This window comes from Hyla sarda, chromosome 6, assembly GCF_029499605.1.
Source record: "Hyla sarda isolate aHylSar1 chromosome 6, aHylSar1.hap1, whole genome shotgun sequence".
Classification (NCBI taxonomy): Eukaryota; Metazoa; Chordata; class Amphibia; order Anura; family Hylidae; genus Hyla; species Hyla sarda.
The window spans coordinates 241,430,652-241,456,603 of record NC_079194.1 but is presented as its reverse complement, the minus strand read 5'-3'; the positions used below and the strand labels follow the sequence as shown (position 1 = coordinate 241,456,603).

General features: G+C 46.2%; 1 protein-coding gene across 6 annotated transcripts in view; it reads left to right on the top strand.

The window, feature by feature from the left end:
* The window catches only part of SYT7 (synaptotagmin 7), a 526,341-nt gene that overhangs the window by 330,499 nt on the left and 169,890 nt on the right, over positions 1-25,952 (top strand). For 5 of the 6 annotated variants that reach the window (XM_056526815.1, XM_056526813.1, XM_056526814.1 and 2 more), the window contains 2 exons: positions 492-707; positions 23,079-23,459. The exons of the other annotated variant lie outside the window; for it this stretch is intronic. In XM_056526815.1, the coding sequence (XP_056382790.1) occupies positions 492-707; positions 23,079-23,459 (597 nt within the window). The remainder of the gene's footprint in view (positions 1-491; positions 708-23,078; positions 23,460-25,952) is intronic. 6 annotated transcript variants of the gene reach the window in all.

Genomic DNA, 25,952 nt, shown 5'->3' with positions numbered 1-25,952 from the left:
CATGGGCGGATAAATCCATGGAGACGAGCAACCCATCCTAGCTTCCACTAACGGACGCGCCTCCTATCTAGCCTCCCTACGCCTCTCCTCCCTTTCCATTCAATGCCAGGAAGGGTTGCCCGTTATAGCAGAGTGTGCTCTACATCCGCACTGTGTAGTCTGATTCACTAACACGCCTCTTTCTTCCTGTGGCTGGCTAGCTGTCTGGTGCCTTTCCCGACAGATTTTCTCCATGTTAACCCTATGTTGTTTCTTGAGATGTGGAACTTTTTACCGTCATCATTCCCGGGCTGCCGTCTTCCTCCCTCTTCTAACGAAATATGCTTTGGTTATTTTTGTATATGTTGTATTACGCTATTGGTTTGCAGAGCTGACCTATCTCTCTTTCTCTCTTTTTCTGGTGTCTTTGTGTGTGTATATGTTTTTCCCCTCACTGTGTGTTTCTGTGTTCACATTTGCGTGTCCTTTCTTTGCTCGTGGGCATATTTCAGTGGCACAGTATTGTCTGGTAGTAAATCAGCTGCTTGCGGCACCTCTGGTTTGTTGGATAAAGATGGTCGGATGGGAGACAAGCAGTTTCGAAATGACAGCATGAAGATCAGTATGTCTTCTCAAAGCCATCACAGCGAACCGGGCCTGGGAAAACCAGGAAGAGGTCGTTGGCACACCGTTCAGAGCCACTTGGCATCCGGGAATCTCAGAACCAAGTGAGTGTTATAGAAGTTCTAGATCTGTATCATAAAAGCCATAAATTAAATCATTACATATCCCAGCTGGCTTCAAAAAACAAACCTTTTACTTCTTTAGGTGCCATGTTTAAAAAAAGAGATTCCTTCGGTCACTTTGATGTATCTATTATTTGTTCATCTCTTTGGGACGAACACTAATAATAATAGAGGGATCTATAGCATAGAAGGTATTTTGGCCCAATACAGAGAAAAGTCCAAATCTTACCAATAGTTTTTCTCTATGTTGGTTACACTGCTGGTTTTGGTCAAAAATACTAAAACAAAATATTGATTTAAAAAAGACAGTGTGAACCCAGCCTAAAGCTTGTCCTTCTATCAAAAGTATATTTTGGAAGAACAGCCACTTTTAAGGCATACAGGGGGATACATCATAAGCCCCAAGGAATCTTTGATGATATAGCTGTTATTGAAACTAACTTATAGTTACATTATCAGAGTTTTCTCAAGTATGCCAGGTAGGTTGGCCTTGTGTTACGCCCTTCTCTCCTCTTCTGGCAGAGCAGTGATATTGCTGATAGTCACCGGACACATATTTTACAACAAAATATGTCAGGTGGTTGTCAAAACTACCACCACTCTGCAGGGAGTTCAGGTGGCTTAGAATAAAATGGTACTTGCTTCAGAAATCTGTTAAAGTGGTACTACATTTAACATGTTAAAGTGGTACTACACTGGGGAAAAAAATCCTCAATCAACTGGTGCCAGAAAGTTAAACAGATTTGCAAATTACTTCTATTTAAAAATCTTATTCCGTACAGTACTTATCAGCTACTTTGTGCTGCACAGGAAGTTCTTTTATTTTTGAATTTCCTTTCTGTCTGACCACAGTGCTCTCTGCTGACACCTCTGTCCATATCAGGAGCTGGTGATGTACGACTATGATGATGTATGACTAAACCCTACAGGGCTACTAGATAGTTAAGTTAACAGGGCAGATTAAGCTGCCTTCAAGTCCTTCTCCTGCTGGGCTACTTAGATATCAGTTCTGGGCTACTTAGATAACAGGTTACATTAAAGGGGTACTCAACTGGAATTTTTTTTTTTTTTTATCAACTGATGACAGAAAGTTAAACAGATTTGTAAATTACTTCTATAAAAAATTCTTAAACCTTCCAGTACTTATAAACTTCCGTGTGCTCCACAAGAAGTTCTTTTCTTTTTGAATTTATTTTCAGTCTGACCACAGTGCTCTCTGCTGACACCTCTTTCCATATCAGGAGCTGTCCAGAGTAGGAGCAAATCCCCATAGCAAACCTATCCTGCTTTGGACAGTTCCTGACATTGACAGAGGTGGCAGCAGAAAACACTGTGGTCACACAGAAAAGAAATGAAAAAAGAAATGAACTTCCTGTGGAGCATACAGCAGCTGATAAGTACTGGAAGGATTAGGATTTTTAAATAGAAGTCATTTACAAATCTGTTTAACTTTCTGGCACCAGTTGACTTAGAAACAAATGTTTTCCAGTAGAGTACCCATTAAAGTTTACACACTAAACACAGTGTGAACCCAACCCAAGAAGACATAACAAAATACCTACAAAATCTCTCTCTGCAGCTGAAACGGCTGTTTTTACAGCAAAGTTATTTCCTCTTTATCCTTAGTTTCCCATGGTTTAAAGCAGAGAATGTCCTATTCAGAAAACATTTATCGTGTAGCCTACGTCTGTTTAATATTAATATGATGTTGAGGTTTGGATTACTTTTAGTATTCTATCTTTTGTATGCAAATGTTATATTCAGAACATTCTTAAAAGGCTCGCCACCAAACTGTATTTGTGAAAAATTCTGATTTATAAAGCAGGCGTAGATAAGGAATGGCAAAACGTGACAGCTGCATTACTAAGCAGCAAAGAGACAACCTTTGTGAGGAATCATCTATAGACTATAATGGAGCGAATTAGTCGGACTGCGTGCCGAGCCAGGGAATAAAGTGCACTGCCAGCACAAAGTCCAATTAATAAGCACCTGGCTATGGCTACTGATCATAGGGGGTCTCAGTACTCAGCCTCCAACCAATAATCATTTTCCATATGACTGTGCTAGACTTCAAAAGTAAATTTTAATGACAGCAATGCTTTAAAGTGAACCTGTTGTCGCTTTCATGCTGCCTGAACCACAAGTCACGAGGGTGGTTCACAGAAACTTCTCGCTGCCCCACCGGCCTTGTTTGATAGCTATCCCCCTATATCCAAATCATGTAGTCAGGCAGGTAATTTTTCTGGCTAAAAACCTGTTATAGCTAATATATGTCTTCAGGTTGAATTAATACTAAGCAAAGATCAGAGAAGGGGATTCCTCAACTGAACATTTCTCTGTAACTCATCAGATTTTTGAACGAGTAGCAATAATCAGAGAACCACTTCCAGTGAGGTGGATTCAGGCCTAACGGGGTACTCCGGTGGAAAACAATTTATTTTAAATCAACTGGTGCCAGAAAGTTATACAGATTTGTAAATTACTTCTATTAAAAAATCGTAATCCTTCCAGTACTTATCAGCTGCTGTATACTACAGAGAAAGTTATTTTCTTTTTGAAGTTCTTTTCTGTCTGATCACAGGGCTCTCTGCTGACACCTCTGTCCATTTCAGGAACTGTCCAGAGCAGGATAGGTTTACTATGGGGATTTGCTCCTACTCTGGACAGTTCCTGACATGGACAGAGGTGTCAGCAGAGAGCACTGTGGTCAGACAGAAAGAAATTCAAAAAGAAAAGAACTTCTTGTGGAGCACACGGAAGTTTATAAGTACTGGAAGGTTTAAGAATTTTTTATAGAAGTAATTTACAAATCTGTTTAACTTTCTGTCATCAGTTGATAAAAAAAAAAAAAAATTCCAGTTGAGTACCCCTTTAATGTAACCTGTTATCTAAGTAGCCCAGAACTGATATCTAAGTAGCCCAGCAGGAGAAGGACTTGAAGGCAGCTTAATCTGCCCTGTTAACTTAACTATCTAGTAGCCCTGTAGGGTTTAGTCATACATCATCATAGTCGTACATCACCAGTCCCATTGTGCCCCTCCAATTCCAATGCTAAACAGACTACACTGGTCAAGTGCCCCTCCCATTCCAATGCTAAACAGACTACACTGGTCAAGTGCCCCTCCCATTCCAATGCTAAACAGACTACACTGGTCAAGTGCCCCTCCCATTCCTATTCTATCCACTCTGGTGCTTTGTTTACTCTCAAGTAAATGGGGCTAAGGGGCAATACTTGACACAGGAAATGAGTGGTTCTATTGCTGGAAAAAACAGACCCTTTTTTTCTGATCTCAAACATCTCCATTTAAAGGGGTACTCTGGTGGAAAACTATTTTTTTTTTTTTTTTTTTTTATTTAACTGGTGCCAGAAAGATAACCAGATTTGTAAATTACTTCTATTTAAAAATCTTAATCCTTCCAGTACTTATGAGCTTCTGTATGCTCCACAAGAAGTTCTTTTCTTTTTGAATTTATTTTCAGTCTGACCACAGTGCTCTCTGCTGACACCTCTTTCCATATCAGGAGCTGTCCAGAGCAGGAGCAAATCCCCATAGCAAACCTATCCTGCTCTGGACAGTTCCTGACACGGACAGAGGTGTCAGCAGAGAGCACTGTGATCAGACAGAAAAGAACAACTCAACTTCCTCTGTTGTATACAGCAGCTGATAAGTACTGGAAGGATTAAGATTTTTAAATAGAAGTAATTTACAAATCTGTATAACTTTCTGGCACCAGTTGATTAAAAAAATGTTTTCCACTGGAGTACCCCTTTAAGACAAATTTGGAAAGTGGTTTACATTGCATATACTATGGTGTTCGCTAGCAATGATATGGATCAAATCTCTAATCTGCAGCATTGGAAGCAAAGCCTCTTCGGAGAGGTCAGATGACAATTGAATTCAGCCAATAAAAGCCAATTAATTCCAACACCTACGTATATAAATTTTGTGCCACTATGCTTCCCCTGATCACTATGCCAATATATCAAACACCCTGTTGTCAACATTCGGAGGCTAAAATCAATGAAATTTGTACATTCTGGACCCAAACTTGGCAAGGCTAATGTTTCTCATCAATGAACCTCTATTGCAGTATTTCACATGCTACGGAGAGATAATAGTGACTGCAGACAAGGAAGATATAAACCATTTGTGACGATTGACAATCCGGTATTTTAACAAGATCATTTTATCTCATTAGCTAAAATGTAGAAATCGTAATGACCGATCCACAGCAGGGAATTGTTTCTAACTGCCCAAAATGAGCTACACTGGACTTCTCTATTCAAAGTTCCCCCGCCACCTACATGGGGTAGGTGCAAAAGATTTGGACAGGAACAGAGAGGGTTAACTTTTTGTTTTTCCAGAACCAGTGCTACTCTTGTCAGGGGGCTGTGTCTAGTGTTGCGGCTCAACCCTATTCACTTGACTGGAACTTAGTTGCAATACCAGGCACATCCCATGCACAAGGGTGGTGCTGTTTTTGAAAGTAAGCAGACTGTTTTGTCTGAACTCTATGCAACCCTTTGTAAAGTGCATGTCTACCTTTTAACACAGTGTCATTTTCTGGTCAGTTTTAGATCATTTTACATTTTTTTCAGAATGTCTTATGATTTAAAGTGGTACTCCACTGCCCCAGCGTTTGGAAAATGTTGTTCCGAATGCTGGGTGAGGGCTGCGGGGGGTCGTAATGTCACGGCCATGCCCCTCCCCCTCAATGCAAGTCTGTGGTGGCTGTGATTTTCCAACCCCCGCTGGGGCAGTGGAGTACCTGTCACGATGCCGGCTGGCGGGTAGTGGATCCTCTGTGCCAGAGAGGGATTGGCGTGGACCGTGCTAGTGGATCGGTTCTAAGTCACTACTGGTTTTCACCAGAGCCCGCCGCAAAGCGGGATGGTCTTGCTGCGGCGGTAGTGACCAGGTCGTATCCACTAGCAACGGCTCAACCTCTCTGGCTGCTGAAGATAGGCGCGGTACAAGGGAGTAGACAGAAGCAAGGTCGGACGTAGCAGAAGGTCGGGGCAGGCAGCAAGGATCGTAGTCAGGGGCAACGGCAGGAGGTCTGGAACACAGGCTAGGAACATACAAGGAACGCTTTCACTGGCACAATGGCAACAAGATCCGGCAGGGAAGTGCAGGGGAAGTGAGGTGATATAGGGAAGTGCACAGGTGAAGACACTAATTGGAATCACTGCGCCAATCAGCGGCGCAGTGGCCCTTTAAATCGCAAAGACCCGGCGCGCGCGCGCCCTAGGGAGCGGGGCCGCGCGCGCCGGGACAGGACCGAGGGAGAGCGAGTCAGGTACGGGAGCCGGGGTGCGCATCGCGAGCGGGCGCTACCCGCATCGCGAATCGCATCCCGGCTGGAAGCAGAATCGCAGCGCCCCGGGTCAGTGGATCTGACCGGAGCGCTGCAGCGGAGAGAGTGTAGCGAGCGCTCCGGGGAGGAGCGGGGACCCGGAGCGCTCGGCGTAACAGTACCCCCCCCCTTGGGTCTCCCCCTCTTTTTAGGGCCTGAGAACCTGAGGAGCAGACTTTTATCTAGGATGTTGTCCTCAGGTTCCCAGGATCTCTCTTCAGGACCACAACCCTCCCAGTCCACTAGAAAAAAAGTTTTCCCTCTGACCTTTTTAGAGGCTAAGATCTCTTTGACAGAGAAGATGTCCGAGGAGCCGGAAACAGGAGTGGGAGGAACAGATTTGGGAGAAAAACGGTTGAGGATGAGTGGTTTAAGAAGAGAGACGTGAAAGGCATTAGGGATACGAAGAGAAGGAGGAAGAAGAAGTTTGTAAGAGACAGGATTAATTTGACACAAAATTTTGAAAGGGCCAAGATAGCGTGGTCCCAACTTGTAGCTAGGGACACGGAAGCGGACATATTTAGCGGAGAGCCATACCTTGTCTCCAGGGGAAAAAACGGGAGGAGCTCTTCTTTTCTTATCCGCGAACCTCTTCATGCATGATGAAGCCTGTAGGAGAGAATTTTGGGTCTCTCTCCATATAATGGAAAGGTCACGAGAAATTTCATCCACAGCGGGCAGACCAGAGGGCAAGGGGGTAGGGAGGGGGGGAAGAGGGTGACGGCCGTACACCACGAAAAATGGGGATTTGGAGGAAGATTCAGAGACTCTGAAGTTATACGAGAATTCGGCCCATAGAAGGAGATCTGCCCAGTCATCCTGGCGGGAGGAAACAAAATGTCGCAAATAATCACCCAAGACTTGGTTAATTCTTTCTACTTGTCCATTGGACTGGGGATGATATGCAGAAGAAAAATTTAATTTAATCTTGAGTTGTTTACAGAGAGCCCTCCAGAATTTAGACACGAATTGGACGCCTCTATCCGAGACGATCTGCGTAGGCAATCCGTGAAGACGAAAAATGTGTACAAAAAATTGTTTAGCCAACTGAGGCGCTGAAGGAAGACCAGGAAGAGGGATGAAATGTGCCATTTTGGAGAATCGATCAACGACCACCCAAATAACAGTGTTGCCACGGGAAGGGGGTAAATCAGTAATAAAATCCATACCAATCAGAGACCAAGGCTGTTCGGGGACAGGCAGGGGATGAAGAAAACCAGCGGGCTTCTGGCGAGGAGTCTTATCCCGGGCACAGATAGTGCAGGCTCGCACAAAGTCCACAACATCCGTCTCCAGAGTCGGCCACCAATAGAAGCGGGAGATGAGTTGCACAGATTTCTTGATGCCCACATGACCAGCGAGATGGGAGGAGTGACCCCATTTGAGGATTCCGAGGCGTTGGCGTGGAGAAACAAAGGTCTTTCCTGGAGGAGTTTGCCTGATGGAGGCTGGAGAAGTGGAGATCAGGCAGTCAGGTGGAATGATGTGTTGCGGAGAGAGTTCAACTTCTGAGGCATCCGAGGAACGAGAGAGAGCATCGGCCCTAATGTTCTTATCGGCAGGACGAAAGTGAATCTCAAAATTAAATCGGGCAAAGAACAGAGACCACCGGGCCTGGCGAGGATTCAGCCGTTGGGCAGACTGGAGGTAGGAGAGGTTCTTGTGGTCGGTGTAAATAATAACTGGAAATCTTGATCCCTCCAGCAGATGCCTCCATTCCTCAAGTGCTAATTTAATGGCTAGAAGCTCTCGATCCCCGATGGAGTAGTTCCTCTCCGCCGGAGAGAAGGTCCTAGAAAAAAAACCACAAGAGACAGCATGCCCGGAAGAATTTTTTTGTAAAAGAACAGCTCCAGCTCCCACTGAGGAGGCATCAACCTCCAATAGGAAGGGTTTGGAAGGGTCAGGTCTGGAGAGCACGGGAGCCGAAGAAAAGGCAGACTTGAGTCGTTTAAAGGCGTCTTCCGCTTGAGGAGGCCACGACTTGGGATCGGCATTTTTTTTGGTTAAAGCCACGATAGGAGCCACAACGGTAGAAAAATGTGGAATAAATTGCCTGTAATAATTGGCGAAGCCCAAAAAGCGTTGGATAGCACGGAGTCCGGAGGGGCGTGGCCAATCTAAGACGGCAGAGAGTTTGTCTGGATCCATTTGTAGTCCCTGGCCAGAGACCAAATATCCTAGAAAAGGAAGAGATTGGCATTCAAACAGGCATTTCTCAATTTTGGCATAGAGTTGATTGTCACGAAGTCTCTGAAGAACCATACGGACATGCTGGCGGTGTTCTTCTAGATTGGCAGAAAAAATTAGGATATCGTCCAGATATACAACAACACAGGAGTATAGCAGATCACGAAAAATTTCATTGACAAAGTCTTGGAAGACAGCAGGGGCGTTGCACAGGCCAAAGGGCATGACCAGATACTCAAAGTGTCCATCTCTGGTGTTAAACGCCGTTTTCCACTCATCCCCCTCTCTGATGCGGATGAGGTTATAGGCGCCTCTTAAGTCCAATTTAGTAAAGATGTGGGCACCTTGGAGGCGATCAAAGAGTTCAGAGATGAGGGGTAGGGGGTAGCGGTTCTTAACCGTGATTTTATTAAGACCGCGGTAGTCAATGCAAGGACATAGGGAGCCATCTTTTTTGGACACAAAGAAAAATCCAGCTCCGGCAGGAGAGGAGGATTTACGGATAAAGCCCTTTTTTAAATTTTCCTGGACATACTCAGACATGGCAAGAGTCTCTGGGGCAGAGAGAGGATAAATTCTGCCCCGGGGTGGAGTAGTACCCGGGAGGAGGTCGATAGGGCAATCATAAGGCCTGTGAGGAGGTAGAGTCTCAGCTTGTTTTTTGCAGAAAACATCCGCGAAGTCCATATAGGCCTTAGGGAGACCGGTTACTGAGGGAACCACAGAGTCACGGCAAGGGTTACTGGGAACCGGTCTTAGACAGTCCTTGGAACAAGAGGGCCCCCAACTCTTGATCTCCCCAGTGGACCAATCCAGGGTTGGGGAATGAAGTTGAAGCCAGGGAAGTCCAAGGAGAATTTCCGAGGTGCAATTGGGGAGGACCAAAAGTTCAATCCTCTCGTGATGAGATCCGATGCTCATTAGAAGGGGCTCCGTGCGGAAGCGTATGGTACAGTCCAATCTTTCATTGTTTACACAATTGATGTAAAGGGGTCTGGCGAGACTGGTCACTGGGATGTTGAACCTGTTGACGAGAGAGGCCAAAATAAAATTTCCTGCAGATCCAGAGTCCAAGAAGGCCACGGTAGAGAAGGAGAAGGCAGAGGCAGACATCCGCACAGGCACAGTAAGACGTGGAGAAGCAGAGTAGACATCAAGGACTGTCTCACCTTTGTGCGGAGTCAGCGTACGTCTTTCCAGACGGGGAGGACGGATAGGACAATCCCTCAGGAAGTGTTCGGTACTAGCACAGTACAGGCAGAGGTTCTCCATGCGGCGTCGTGTCCTCTCTTGAGGTGTCAGGCGAGACCGGTCGACCTGCATAGCCTCCACGGCGGGAGGCACAGGAACAGATTGCAGGGGACCAGAGGAGAGAGGAGCCGAGGAGAAGAAACGCCTCGTGCGAACAGAGTCCATATCTTGGCGGAGCTCCTGACGCCTTTCGGAAAAACGCATGTCAATGCGAGTGGCTAGGTGAATAGGTTCATGTAGATTAGCAGGAATTTCTCGTGCGGCCAGAACATCTTTAATGTTGCTGGATAGGCCTTTTTTAAAGGTCGCGCAGAGGGCCTCATTATTCCAGGACAATTCTGAAGCAAGAGTACGGAATTGTACGGCATACTCGCCAACGGAAGAATTACCCTGGACCAGGTTCAACAGGGCAGTCTCAGCAGAAGAGGCTCGGGCAGGTTCCTCAAAGACACTTCGGATTTCCGAGAAGAAGGAGTGTACAGAGGCAGTGACGGGGTCATTGCGGTCCCAGAGCGGTGTGGCCCATGACAGGGCTTTTCCGGACAGAAGGCTGACTACGAAAGCCACCTTAGACCTTTCAGTGGGAAACAGGTCCGACATCATCTCCAGATGCAGGGAACATTGGGAAAGAAAGCCACGGCAAAACTTAGAGTCCCCATCAAATTTATCCGGCAAGGATAGGCGTAGCCCAGGAGCGGCCACTCGCTGCGGAGGAGGTGCAGGAGCTGGCGGAGGAGATGACTGCTGAAGCTGTGGTAGTAACTGTTGTAGCATAACGGTCAGTTGAGACAGCTGTTGGCCTTGTTGCGCTATCTGTTGTGACTGCTGGGCGACCACCGTGGTGAGGTCAGCGACAACTGGCAGAGGAACTTCAGCGGGATCCATGGCCGGATCTACTGTCACGATGCCGGCTGGCGGGTAGTGGATCCTCTGTGCCAGAGAGGGATTGGCGTGGACCGTGCTAGTGGATCGGTTCTAAGTCACTACTAGTTTTCACCAGAGCCCGCCGCAAAGCGGGATGGTCTTGCTGCGGCGGTAGTGACCAGGTCGTATCCACTAGCAACGGCTCAACCTCTCTGGCTGCTGAAGATAGGCGCGGTACAAGGGAGTAGACAGAAGCAAGGTCGGACGTAGCAGAAGGTCGGGGCAGGCAGCAAGGATCGTAGTCAGGGGCAACGGCAGGAGGTCTGGAACACAGGCTAGGAACATACAAGGAACGCTTTCACTGGCACAATGGCAACAAGATCCGGCAGGGAAGTGCAGGGGAAGTGAGGTGATATAGGGAAGTGCACAGGTGAAGACACTAATTGGAATCACTGCGCCAATCAGCGGCGCAGTGGCCCTTTAAGTCGCAAAGACCCGGCGCGCGCGCGCCCTAGGGAGCGGGGCCGCGCGCGCCGGGACAGGACCGAGGGAGAGCGAGTCAGGTACGGGAGCCGGGGTGCGCATCGCGAGCGGGCGCTACCCGCATCGCGAATCGCATCCCGGCTGGAAGCAGAATCGCAGCGCCCCGGGTCAGTGGATCTGACCGGAGCGCTGCAGCGGAGAGAGTGTAGCGAGCGCTCCGGGGAGGAGCGGGGACCCGGAGCGCTCGGCGTAACAGTACCCCTTTAAAGCTTTTAATAAAGTATATACAGTAAGTAAAAAACTACCCCCCAGTAGTAGCTGAAAGCAGGATTTCATCCCATGGCTCTGTGTTAGGAGACACCATATAGCAGCAGGTCTTTCTCTTCATAGTACAGAGATACAGGGACACTGTGTGCCGCCATATATTCTCTACGCACACGGCTGTCCTGTGTATGACACCTAAGACAAGGAAAAGCAGAAGTCTTAGGCTGGTCATACACTTCACGCAGATGTCCTCCTCACTTGGCTGCAGGCTACCTCTCCAGAGACCTCATATACTTGCAAGCTTGGCTCAGCCAAGCACTGATGTGTCCTGAATGAGGAGAGCAGGGTAAGCTGCAGCCAGACACCTTTGGCAGTAGTTTTTTTCCCCAGAGAACAAAAGGTAGGTGTCACGATGCCGGCTGGCAGGAGGTGGATCCTCTGTGCCAGAGAGGGATTGGCGTGGACCGTGCTAGTGGACCGGTTCTAAGTCACTACTGGTTTTCACCAGAGCCCGCCGCAAAGCGGGATGGTCTTGCTGCGGCGGTAGTGACCAGGTCGTATCCACTAGCAACGGCTCAACCTCTCTGACTGCTGAAGATAGGCGCGGTACAAGGGAGTAGACAGAAGCAAGGTCGGACGTAGCAGAAGGTCGGGGCAGGCAGCAAGGATCGTAGTCAGGGGCAACGGCAGGAGGTCTGGAACACAGGCTAGGAACACACAAGGAAACGCTTTCACTGGCACAATGGCAACAAGATCCGGCGAGGGAGTGCAGGGGAAGTGAGGTATACATAGGGAGTGCACAGGTGAACACACTAATTAGAACCACTTGCGCCAATCAGCGGCGCAGTGGCCCTTTAAATCGCAGAGACCCGGCGCGCGCGCGCCCTAGGGAGCGGGGCCGTGCGCGCCGGGACAGGACCGATGGAGAGCGAGTCAGTTACGGGAGCCGGGGTGCGCATCGCGAGCGGGCGCCACCCGCATCGCGAATCGCATCCCGGCTGGAGGCGGTATCGCAGCGCACCAGGTCAGTGGATCTGACCGGAGCGCTGCAGTAGCGAGAGTGTAGCGAGCGCTCCGGGGAGGAGCGGGGACCCGGAGCGCTCGGCGTAACAGTACCCCCCCCCTTGGGTCTCCCCCTCTTCTTAGAGCCTGAGAACCTGAGGAGCAAACTTTTGTCTAGGATATTGTCCTCAGGTACCCAGGATCTCTCTTCAGGACCACAACCCTCCCAATCGACCAAAAAAAAAGTTTTCCCTCTGACCTTCTTGGAGGCCAGTATCTCCTTTACGGAGAAGATGTCCGAGGAGCCGGAAACAGGAGTGGGAGAAACAAGTTTGGGAGAGAAACGGTTGATGATGAGTGGTTTAAGAAGGGAAACGTGAAAGGCATTAGGAATACGAAGAGAAGGAGGAAGAAGAAGTTTGTAAGAGACAGGATTAATCTGGCACAAAATTTTGAAAGGACCAAGATAGCGTGGTCCCAATTTGTAGCTAGGGACACGGAAGCGGACATATTTAGCGGAGAGCCATACCTTGTCTCCAGGAGAAAAAATGGGGGGAGCTCTTCTTTTCTTATCAGCAAACTTCTTCATGCGTGATGAAGCCTGTAAGAGAGAATTTTGGGTCTCTTTCCATATGGTGGAAAGATCACGAGATATTTCATCCACAGCGGGCAAACCAGAGGGCAAGGGAGTAGGGAGGGGGGGAAGAGGGTGACGGCCGTACACCACGAAAAATGGGGATTTGGAGGAAGATTCAGAGACTCTGAAGTTATACGAGAATTCGGCCCATGGTAGAAGATCTGCCCAGTCATCCTGGCGGGAGGAAACAAAATGCCGTAAATAATCACCCAGGACCTGGTTAATTCTTTCTACTTGCCCATTGGATTGAGGATGATAGGCAGAAGAAAAGTTTAATTTAATCTTGAGTTGTTTACAGAGAGCCCTCCAGAATTTTGACACGAATTGGACGCCTCTGTCCGAGACGATCTGCGTGGGCAACCCGTGAAGACGAAAAATGTGTACAAAAAATTGTTTTGCCAACTGAGGCGCTGAAGGAAGACCAGGAAGAGGGATGAAATGTGCCATCTTGGAGAATCGATCAACGACCACCCAAACAACAGTGTTGCCACGGGATGGGGGTAAGTCTGTAATAAAGTCCATACCAATCAGAGACCAAGGCTGTTCGGGGACAGGCAGAGGATGAAGAAGACCAGCGGGCTTCTGGCGAGGAGTCTTATCCCGGGCACAGACAGTGCAGGCTCGCACAAAATCCACAACATCCGTCTCCAGAGTCGGCCACCAATAGAAACGAGAGATGAGTTGCACGGATTTCTTGATGCCCGCATGACCTGCGAGATGGGAGGAGTGACCCCATTTGAGGATTCCGAGGCGTTGGCGTGGAGAGACGAAGGTCTTCCCTGGAGGAGTTTGCCTGATGGAGGCTGGAGAAGTGGAGATCAGGCAGTCAGGAGGAATGATGTGTTGCGGAGAGAGCTCTACTTCCGAGGCATCCGAGGAACGAGAGAGAGCATCGGCCCTAATGTTCTTATCGGCAGGCCGAAAGTGAATTTCAAAATTAAATCGGGCAAAGAACAGAGACCACCTGGCCTGGCGAGGATTCAGCCGTTGGGCAGACTGGAGATAGGAGAGGTTCTTGTGATCGGTGTAAATAATAACTGGAAATCTTGATCCCTCCAGCAGATGCCTCCATTCCTCAAGTGCTAATTTAATGGCTAGTAGCTCTCGATCCCCGATGGAGTAGTTCCTCTCCGCCGGAGATAAGGTCCTAGAAAAAAAACCACAAGTAACAGCATGCCCGGAAGAATTTTTTTGTAGAAGGACCGCTCCAGCTCCTACTGAGGAGGCATCAACCTCCAATAGGAAGGGTTTAGATGAGTCAGGTCTGGAGAGCACGGGAGCCGAAGAAAAGGCAGACTTGAGCTGTTTAAAGGCGTCTTCCGCTTGAGGAGGCCATGACTTAGGATTGGCATTCTTTTTGGTTAAAGCCACGATAGGAGCCACAATGGTAGAAAAATGTGGAATAAATTGTCTGTAATAATTGGCGAACCCCAAAAAACGTTGGATAGCACGGAGTCCGGAGGGGCGTGGCCAATCTAAGACGGCAGAAAGTTTGTCTGGATCCATTTGTAGTCCCTGGCCAGAGACCAAGTATCCTAGGAAAGGAAGAGATTGACATTCAAACAGACATTTCTCCATTTTGGCATAAAGTTGATTGTCACGAAGTCTCTGAAGAACCATGCGGACATGCTGGCGGTGTTCTTCTAGGTTGGCAGAAAAAATCAGGATATCGTCCAGATACACAACAACACAGGAATATAAGAGATCACGAAAAATTTCATTAACAAAGTCTTGGAAGACGGCAGGGGCGTTGCACAGGCCAAAGGGCATGACCAGATACTCAAAGTGTCCATCTCTAGTGTTAAATGCCGTTTTCCATTCATCCCCCTCTCTGATGCGGATGAGATTATAAGCACCTCTTAAGTCCAGTTTGGTAAAGATGTGGGCACCTTGGAGGCGATCAAAGAGTTCAGAGATGAGAGGTAGGGGGTAGCGGTTCTTTACCGTGATTTTATTAAGACCGCGGTAGTCAATGCAAGGACGTAGGGAGCCATCTTTTTTGGACACAAAGAAAAATCCGGCTCCGGCAGGAGAGGAGGATTTGCGGATAAAGCCCTTTTTTAAATTTTCCTGGATGTACTCAGACATAGCAAGAGTCTCTGGGGCAGAGAGAGGATAAATTCTGCCCCGGGGTGGAGTAGTGCCCGGGAGGAGGTCAATAGGACAGTCATAAGGCCTGTGAGGAGGTAGAGTCTCAGCTTGTTTTTTGCAAAAAACATCCGCAAAGTCCATATAGGCCTTAGGGAGACCGGTTACAGGGGGGACCACAGGGTCACGGCAAGGAGAACTGGGAACCGGTTTAAGGCAGTCCTTGAAACAAGAGGAACCCCAACTCTTGATCTCCCCAGTGGACCAATCCAGGGTTGGGGAATGGTGTTGAAGCCAGGGTAGTCCGAGGAGAATTTCGGAAGTGCAATTGGGGAGGACCAAAAACTCAATTTTCTCGTGATGAGGTCCGATGCACATTAGGAGGGGCTCCGTGCGGAAACGTATGGTACAGTCCAATCTTTCATTGTTAACACAATTGATGTAGAGGGGTCTGGCGAGACTGGGCACCGGGATGTTGAACCTGTTGATGAGAGAGGCCAAAATAAAATGGCGAAGGTAGAGGCAGATATCCGCACAGGCACAGTAAGACGTGGAGAAGCAGAGTTGACATCAAGGACTGTCTCACCTTTGTGCGGAGTCAGCGTACGTCTTTCCAGGCGGGGAGGACGGATAGGACAATCCTTCAGGAAGTGTTCGGTACCGGCACAGTACAGGCAGAGATTCTCCATGCGGCGTCGTGTCCTCTCTTGAGGTGTCAGGCGAGACCGGTCGACCTGCATAGCCTCCACGGCGGGAGGCACAGGAACGGATTGCAGGGGACCAGAGGAGAGAGGAGCCGGGGAGAAAAAACGCCTCGTGCGAACATAGTCCATATCCTGGCGGAACTCCTGACGCCTTTCGGAAAAACGCATGTCAATGCGAGTGGCTAGATGAATGAGTTCATGTAGGTTAGCAGGGATTTCTCGTGCGGCCAGAACATCTTTAATGTTGCTGGATAGGCCTTTTTTAAAGGTCGCGCAGAGGGCCTCATTATTCCAGGATAGTTCAGAAGCAAGAGTACGGAATTGTACGGCGTACTCGCCAACGGAAGAATTACCCTGGACCAGGTTCAACAGGGCAGTCTCAGCAGAAGAGGCTCGGGCAGGTTCCTCAAAGACACTTCGAATTTCCGAGAAGAAGGAGTGTACAGAGGCAGTGACGGGGTCATTGCGGTCCCAGAGCGGTGTGGCCCATGACAGAGCTTTTCCAGACAGAAGGCTGACTACGAAAGCCACCTTAGACCTTTCAGTAGGAAACTGGTCCGACATCATCTCCAAGTGCAGGGAACATTGAGAAAGAAAGCCACGGCAAAATTTAGAGTCCCCATCAAATTTATCCGGCAAGGATAGTCGTAGGCCTGAAGTGGCCACTCGCTGCGGAGGACATGCAGGAGCTGGCGGAGGAGATGATTGCTGAAGCTGTGGTAGTAGCTGCTGTAGCATCACGGTCAGTTGAGACAGCTGGTGGCCTTGTTGCGCTATCTGTTGTGACTGCTGGGCGACCACCGTGGTGAGGTCGGCGACAACTGGCAGAGGGACTTCAGCGGGATCCATGGCCGGATCTACTGTCACGATGCCGGCTGGCAGGAGGTGGATCCTCTGTGCCAGAGAGGGATTGGCGTGGACCGTGCTAGTGGACCGGTTCTAAGTCACTACTGGTTTTCACCAGAGCCCGCCGCAAAGCGGGATGGTCTTGCTGCGGCGGTAGTGACCAGGTCGTATCCACTAGCAACGGCTCAACCTCTCTGACTGCTGAAGATAGGCGCGGTACAAGGGAGTAGACAGAAGCAAGGTCGGACGTAGCAGAAGGTCGGGGCAGGCAGCAAGGATCGTAGTCAGGGGCAATGGCAGGAGGTCTGGAACACAGGCTAGGAACACACAAGGAAACGCTTTCACTGGCACAATGGCAACAAGATCCGGCGAGGGAGTGCAGGGGAAGTGAGGTATACATAGGGAGTGCACAGGTGAACACACTAATTAGAACCACTTGCGCCAATCAGCGGCGCAGTGGCCCTTTAAATCGCAGAGACCCGGCGCGCGCGCGCCCTAGGGAGCGGGGCCGCGCGCGCCGGGACAGGACCGACGGAGAGCGAGTCAGGTACGGGAGCCGGGGTGCGCATCGCGAGCGGGCTCCACCCGCATCGCGAATCGCATCCCGGCTGGAGGCGGTATCGCAGCGCACCGGGTCAGTGGATCTGACCGGAGCGCTGCAGTAGCGAGAGTGTAGCGAGCGCTCCAGGGAGGAGCGGGGACCCGGAGCGCTCGGCGTAACAGTAGGTCATGTTGAAATCCTACCCTTCTCCTCTGAACATTTGCTACCAGAAAGAACTAGGGGCCCCCCATAGACATTAGATGGTTGAGAGGTCCCAAAAGTGGAAGACTTGTTTAACATTAAAGGGTTACTCCGGTGGAAAACATTTTTTTATTTTTTTTAACTGGTGCCAGATAGTTAAACTGATGTATAATTATAAAAAAATCTTAATCCCTCCAGTACTTATCAGCTGCTGTATGCTCCACAGGAAATTGTTCTCTTTTTTAATTTCCTTTCTGTCTGACCACAGTGTTCTCTGCTGACACCTCTGTCCATGTCAGGAACAGTCTAAAGCAGGAGAAAATCCCCATAGCAAACCTATCCTGCTCTTGACAGTTCCTGACATGGACAGAGGTGTCAGCAGAGAGCACTGTGGTCAGACAGAATAGAGATTTAAAAAGAAAAGAACTTCCTGTGTAGCATACAGCAGCTGATAAGTACTGGAAGGATTAAGATTTTTTAATAGAAGTAATATACAAATATGTTTAACTTTATGGCAAAAATAGTTTTTCACCGTAGTACCCCTTTAATCCAATGTGTATGGCCAGCTCAAAGATTACTTGAAGGGTTGTTCTCATGATCAAAAGTTATCCTCTATCCACAGGATAGCAGAAATCTGGCAGATCGGTGGGGTCCTAGTGTTCAAACCCAAGACCCAGTCCTCAAGTGATCTCGAGAACAGCAATGTTACAAAGACACATACATCATGAGATCATGAGAATACCCCTTTAAGGATACATTAAATACAAAGACACCAAATTGAACAATAAATAAACTGAAAGAAAAATTCTTAACACTTTTGGACAATTGTGTTTTAATATCAAGATTTATATTCTGTGCCGAATAAGATTGTCAGGAGCTGAAAAACTGTGTCCTCCGTTCCCCCGGTGGTGTAATTACTTGAGAGTGAAGTGGACATCGTGTAAGCAGGTCCCAGGATATGGACATGATGTGTCTGGAGTGAACAGCTTGGCTTTTCAATCAGTTCGTGTATCTTCCCCCTATCAGGCCTGTCCGCTCAGGTTGATTTGCGGTGTCTCGCTGATTCAGAACTAGTCTCGCTGCCTCTTTTAACCTCAGATTCTTGTAGACACTTCTTCACCATCACTGATTGAAGTGAGCGCTTTTTATCAAATTGCCATTTTGTTTTACACTCCCATCACAGAGAGCTTTTACTTCAGATGTGTTGACATTTCTGGTCAAGATCTGTTTAAAGTAATTTTTCGGATGAAACCTATTGATATTAGGAACAATGGGAGAATTTACTGGAGAACGTTGGATACTTATTTAATGGCGCCACATTTAACAGTTTATTGTAGCCAAATACATTTTTGACAAATCCACAGGGTATGCCATAGATGATTGGCAAGTAGGGTCCTACTTTAGGACAAATAGGATCTTTCTGCAATACAGGCAGCTGGTGGTGGCCATAAATATGAGGAATAGTTGGGGACATCTGACCTTGCAGGTATGAGAGCTATGGAAACATTTCAGGACACCAGGGGTGGAACCTCCACTTATCAGACATCTATGGCATATTCTCTATCAATCATATCACATTTTATCAATCAAAATGTCTCTTCAGTGTATATGGACAATTTTTTTTTAGACAAAAAAAAACCATTACCTTACCTACATTACCTAACAAAACAGTACATGTGACATAATACCATATAGTAATGCAAATGATGGACTTAAAGGGGTACTCCACCCCTAAACCTCTTATCCCCTATCCAAAGGATGTCTGATCAATGGGGCCTCACCACTGGGAACCCCCACAATCTCAGCTGCAGCACCCCAGACATCCGGTGCATGGAGCGAACTTCTCTCCATGCCAATGACTGGCGATGCAAGGCGGAGGCTCATGACTTCATGGTAACATCCCACTTGGGATGTCATGACCACACCCCCTAGGGGGATCATGACAGCCGGCAATCCCCCTTCCATAGACTTGCATTGATGGGGCGTGCCCGTGACATCACGAGCAAGGCAGGGCCGTGATGTCACGAGCCTCCGGTGCTGCACCTGATGCTCTAAACGAACGCCGGGTGCAACAGGGAGATCGTGGGGGTCCCAAGCGACAGGATCTCCGTGTATACTTTGGATAGGGGATAAGATGTCTAGGGGCAAAGTACCCCTTTAAGTAGGAAAATCTAATTACTAACCCCCAAAAATATAAGACTGCTACTTGTATGAGCTGTGTATCATAGGGTGTGCTATTGAAATATTTTTCCATATTGTCATATCTTGTTTGCCCAGGAACACCATTGAAATGGATGGAAATTGAAGCAGTGCATATACAGTATATGGGCTTCTGCCATGTACAAGTCTCTTTTCATACTAAACATACTTACATACATTATTATTGACCAATAGAGGCCTGGTGAGACAATAGATAACAGAACAGTATAGCTCTACAATGGGTGGTCACTGGGAAACCATGGCTTATACAAAAGATGACTAGGATCCCCAGGACCATATGAAGAACAGCTCTTGAGCACAATGACTCAACTATTATTAGGTAGACAGCACTAGCTCCAATTGATGTGTCAGCACCTTGACTACAAATTTGGAGGTATTTTCCCTCTTTAGGCATGTATTGCATAGTCACAGGATTGGCCATAATTCGACCAGGCCACCAAGCACTCTGTATCCTCACGGATTGATCTACAAGCATTGGAATTATGAATAAATATCCATTATTTTTTGATAAGTGGGGGCCCCAAATGGTTCATGGTAACAGTTGTTCTTCTACACTGTACAGCATTTGATGAAATAGTAACCACTTACATGCAGATATGCCTTCATAGTTATCTCTCTTCATATTTGCTTCACTTTTTCCTAAAGTTCCATATGGTCCATGCTGCATAGCATATGTAAATGGCATGTTATCTGTAATATCTGAACCCCAGCCATACTACAGATTATTATTACATATGGTGTAGACAATTGTTTTATTCTCCTTCTGCCGACCCAGAAAACAGAGCAGCTCCCTGCTTTAATGTTTGATTTTTGTTCCTATCCCAGAAGACTTTTGGTGTGAGATGAGTTTACAGAGATGCTATAAAAAGCTTTCACTGACATCCCACTCACCACCTGCCAATGTGGCGCACGTGCCTCGAAATGTAGAGTGTACGGTGAGAACCTACATTTAACCTTTTGGTTGCCTGCTGCTGTGGATTCTTCTACATGGACAGCAATACTGTCATCTTTTAAGTCCTGGTCTTCCAGTTAGTTATATAGATCTCAAAAAGTCCTTAAAGCGTACCCGTCAGATCTAACAAAATATATTTTTTTAATATATCACTCAGTACCTAATCCTGACCATGTACATCTATTTTTTATGTGTCTAGCAGCTTTATTTATTTTTTATTACACTTTTAATTTAGCTCACTAGTCTGAATTCCTCTCAAAGGGAGGGGGCGTGGCCTCACTGTGCAGGTCTCCACCCCCTCCCTCAGTATGCTGTCTGCTCACATCTCCCCTAGCATTAGCAAAACTACAACTCCCAGCTTGTCCTCACTGACAGTAGCGGGACACAAGCTGACAGTGGGAGGATTTTTCCTTCAGCTGTGAGCCCTGCGCTCACAGCTGTCAATCAAGGAGCTGTGTCCATGATGCATGGACACAGCAGGACTAGTATGTGTCCAAGCAGGCAGGGAGGGCAGTTGTTTGACTGGCTTTTCAGTATGAAATACTGAAAATTTTCTTATGAAAGCAATTGCAAAACCTATTGGTTTTGCATGCTTTACAACATACCAAAAGTTTTTGTATCTGACAGTGCCCATTTAAGCTTTCAGGCCAAAGAGAGATTTATCAGGAGGGCCTGCATAATATTGATGCATTTTCAGCATGGTGCACTGTTAGTATAAGACGCTGTTCGTATGGTGCACTAGTATTACTAATCCTCCTTAATAAGGAACGTATTGGCTACCTTTATTATAAAATAGTTGAGTACCCTTCCTTGCCCGGTCTTCCTACCTAAACCTTGTGGGAAAGGAAAAGCAACAATGATATAGAAATAACACAATATTTTATTTAAAAAAATTACAAATAAAAAATATGAATATCATCTGCGTATGTGTCAATGCATTTCAGGAAATACAGCATCTGCAAATATATCTGGTGCCTGGCTCAGTGAACCAAGCCTAACTCACCGCAACTAATGCCCAATTTATGACAAAAGTGCATCAGTTTTTAGGATCTGGCGTTCATTTATTGTGCATGCCCATACGGTGGATGCCACTGCCACCGTCCTACTTGAGACGTCGGATGAATGTGAACAGTCCCATTCAAATGAATGGCATCAGTTTTACAATCAATTTCCCTCTGGCACTTTTTCTATAGCACAGGAGGGAAACACCACCAAACACTGGACATATGTGAAGGGGGCCTTAGTGACTTCTGCTACTTTATTTCATGTTTCCAATATGGCTACTTTACCAGACAGGTCATCTCTTCAGGAGACTGGGAAAGCTGTAAGCCCTGCACTGTGTACTGCACGCCTCCCAGCTTTCCCAGTCTCCTGAAGCACTAACAGTAAAAGGATGCTCATTCTCTCTGCACTCCTCATTGCATCAGTGCTGCCATGGCCTCACCCTGCTCTCACAGTGATGTCTTCTCTTTTCCCTCATTCTTCTCTCAGCCTGCAATTATTCTTCTCTTTCCTGCCTGCCCCATTCCCTCTCCTTGACTCCGCACTAACTATTCTCTGCACCTGCCTGCCGCATAGTTAAATCATACTTTACTGTGACGTTGGTCTGGCAACAAGATGTTTAAAACTTCTGGGCAATCCCCGCAGCCAAAGAGTAACATAATCAGGAGATATACCTGAAGTTCCATAGACTTGCATGGGACTTCCTGTTTTACACTCAGGCTTTGGAGATTGTCAGTATTGGAACGTCCCTAAACTCTACTATATTTTTATTTGACATATAAGAACGATGTGTAGCAAGTGAAATGGAACTATCTCCAGCCGTTTGAAAGCTATGCTGATACAGAACATATACACATGTTGAGTTTTATATATATATATATATATATATAGGTATATATATATATATATATATATATATATATATATATATATATATATATATATAAAGATATCATAGAATTGTTTATTCTAAAACATAATGGCCAGTGTGTTTCATCAGAACTTGAGATGACATCTCAATAGGACATGCCATGTTTGATTTTTGGGGATCTGACCTCTGGCACCTGCATCAGTCCTCTCACAAACAGAGATCCATGCTTCCAGTATACTTTAGTTATTGTTTTAATATATTAGGCATTACTTGAAAGGTGACCAGCAAGGTCTTGTGACCATAGTTCTTCTTTAAGATATCTGCACAGAAACACATTGGGAAAGATTTGCTTAGCAAGATAAGCAACATAATCTAAAAAATCTGGAATGTACTGAATCTATTTTATGTTTCCGACACTTTATATGCCTTTCTTAGCACTTTTGAAAAGTGTTGTAAGAAATGCCCCTGGTTAAACTCAGTCATAAAATGTGCTAAATGTATGAGAGACATATACAGTTGTATAGCAGAAATTATTTGTCTACATGTACGCCAGCTATGAGGTGAAATAAGGAGAAGAAATGTATCTAACATGTCCATAGGCTTTAGCAAAATTTTGTCCAATTTGTAATATTTTCAGTGGCTTGTAAATGTATACACCTCACCAGACTGGGTATTGTTACTACTTGTGTTGGTTAAACCAATGAAATCCATCACTGTAACATATTTAAAGATAATGCAGAAGGACTTTTCTAAACTATTGTATGAGTAATGTGTTAGGATTCTCTGTGCACTAGACTTCTGTCTGTTATGTACTTTCCACACTGCAATCTGTCTATTCTTCACCTTTTCCTTTCTTTCTTGTTTTACACCTTGCCTAAGTTATGAAGACCCTACTCTGCCAGCAGCCACCACTCTTGATCATATACCCATCTCTGGGGGAGACCTAAAGTGTCAACGTCCTCGCACACTGCTTCGTCAGCAGAGCCTCCAGCAACCTCTCAGCCTCCACCAAAAGCACAATAACTGCCAGCCAACCACCAGCCAGAGCCTGGGGCAGCTCCAGCTGCAACAACAACCTCCATCATCAAGCAGCAGTAACTCCAGCAATCCCCGTTCCCAACGCACGGGCCAGAACCGGCCCCCAGCTTCAGCCGGATCCAAGTACAAGTCAGCTGGCATCAGAAACCGGCCCAACCCAGGCAGCTGGGACCATGTGGTTGGTCAGATTCGCAATCATGGCCTGGACATGAAATCTTTTCTGTAAGTCACTGTCCATTTCTTTCAAACTATTCAATGTTTCCCAAACTTCTCTTCTTGTTTCCTCACTGTCTTTTCCATTGTTAGAAAACAGACAAGTTATAGTAATAGCATATAAAAAGAATTATGCCATATTAGAAATACTAACCATGAGCGTATTTCACTGTCCTGTATGAAACATACGTCCCTGATGACGTCTTTAAGTCTTTAAGGTGACTATGTTTTAAGGCAAAATGTGTTATTTATGGACCAGGGCTGTAGAAGTATTCCCCAACTTTTGGCTCTTACCCATGAGTGCACCATCCATGACATAACTTCCTTGGCTGCAGGGGGCAGCATTTTGGCACATAGACAAACCCTCTTCTATTACATGCAAGACCTTCCTCCTAGTCCCAGGTTGCTAGTAAAGAGATTTATTAACATGGATCTCCAACCAATTTACCATTTCAAAACACAACCTTTACTAATACAAATATCCTAAATGGGATTTCGCCATATTTGGGGGCATTTATCAAAGCCAGCTTATCCCTCCCAGAACAAAAGGGTTGGGTGACAAAAATCCAACATAACCAACCCTTTTTTCCACCAACATCATCTGTCAGTGGAGAGTTAGGAAGCCACCATACACCTTAGATGGTATATGGGTACCTTAGGAGGTGAATATACCTGTAATAGACAGGGGTGGAGTACAGCTTCATCCCCTACAGGCCAGGCAGTGACAAGGAAGATGCACCATGAGCCTTGTCTGTGTGCATAGTATTGCTATTTCACCTGATCTAGGCAGCGAGAAGTACCAAAGAGGAGCCTTTAATTAATTTCCCCTTGAATGAAAATGAAATGACTCTGCATACTCTCTCCCAGTCTAGACAGCAAAACCAAAAATTAAGCTGCAGAAAACAGGAAATGTCAGCTTACTTTGTGTGCTTCAGTGGCATTATTTATTTAACAACAAAATAGATATAAATTTCCATGGTAGAAAAGGGAATACCAACCAACTTAAATAACAGCTATCACATACAACATTGTTGACTGATACAGGTATACATTATCTATAATTACACATCTCAGATAATTGGTTATCTGTGGATAATGTGGCCTTAAAAGCATACCTCTATTACCAATGCAATGTACCCAATTATTAGGGTAGCACTTTTAAAGGAAACCTTTAGCTTTCAGCTATAATAATGTTTTTACATTGGGTTAAGAGGGAAACCACCTAGCTATTCATCTAAATTGAAGTAGCGCTTTACTCATCCTCTACACAAACCGTAATTATCATCACAAATATTGTACTTTTCAGTATAATTAGATCTACTGAACAGGGAACAACCGTTGTTTTAGACTGAACAGCTAGAAAATTAACATTTTTTTATTAAATCCATCTGGTTGCAGATGGTTGTCGCTTTCCAGACATAGCCTATAATGCTGTACAGAACATTCAAAGCATTCCTATGCTGTCTGTGCTCAGGGGGGAATGAAAGCTGCACATTGTTTTCTAATGCGCAGAGTATGTCATTTGGCATGTAGTACAGACATTATTACTTTGCATCCTCTTGAGCTAAGGGATTCTCCTCTATTGTTCTAGGAAACAAAAAGTAATTTGTAAAACCTTGTAAAATTAACAACAGTCATCTTATATTTGTCTACAAAAGAAATTTTGGTCTCGGACCGTATTCAAGTCATCATGGAATTTATTTGAAGGCCTCCATTATATATATCATGCGTCTGATGGCATTTCCCTCTAGCGTGCACCGGAGAAAAACTGATAGCAGAACTAATCCTATCAGTTTAGATGCCAGATGGTTGCACTCGCCGGACTGGAACTGGACAGAGGAACCTGCTGTGTTCCCCCATCCAGCATTCAGAAAAAATGGATGCCGGATGCTGCACAACTGATGACAACTAATTCATGTTGTCATCAGTTGTGGCCTCAGTTGCATTGAGATTTAGGCTGGGATTACATATGTCGAACACCAGACGTGTAAACCTAGCCTAACTTTTCACCCTAAAAAATATATCCCCTTTATGTGTGAAGTGCAGCCACACTTGATCCTTGTTGCCCAATGTAGTTATGTGGCCCCTTTGATAAGAAGACATCAGTATTATACATGGCACATAGTATTGCATTGGGCTCAGGAACCTCAAGTTTTGCCTCTAGAATTTTCTAGTGAAGGTGTAGCTATAGGGGAATTATAATGCAAACTAAGTGTTTTCACGTAGGGCATGGTGTTCAGTAAAATAGTATCTTAGAGCTTATATTTTAGCTGTCCATACACATAAGGCAAATTTTTCTTAAACTTGTTGATTTCAGTGCGATCAGACAATGATCTAATGTGTAGATGTCTATCAGTTCCCCATTGGTAGACTTTGGGGGAAGGAAGGACCAGAAATGATGGATTTCTTCATGCCCAGTCCTTTGAATCCATGAGAGATAAAGATTTTGCCAGAGGTGTTGAGGAGAGTAAATAAGTGGTTGGATGATATCTAAAGTATATG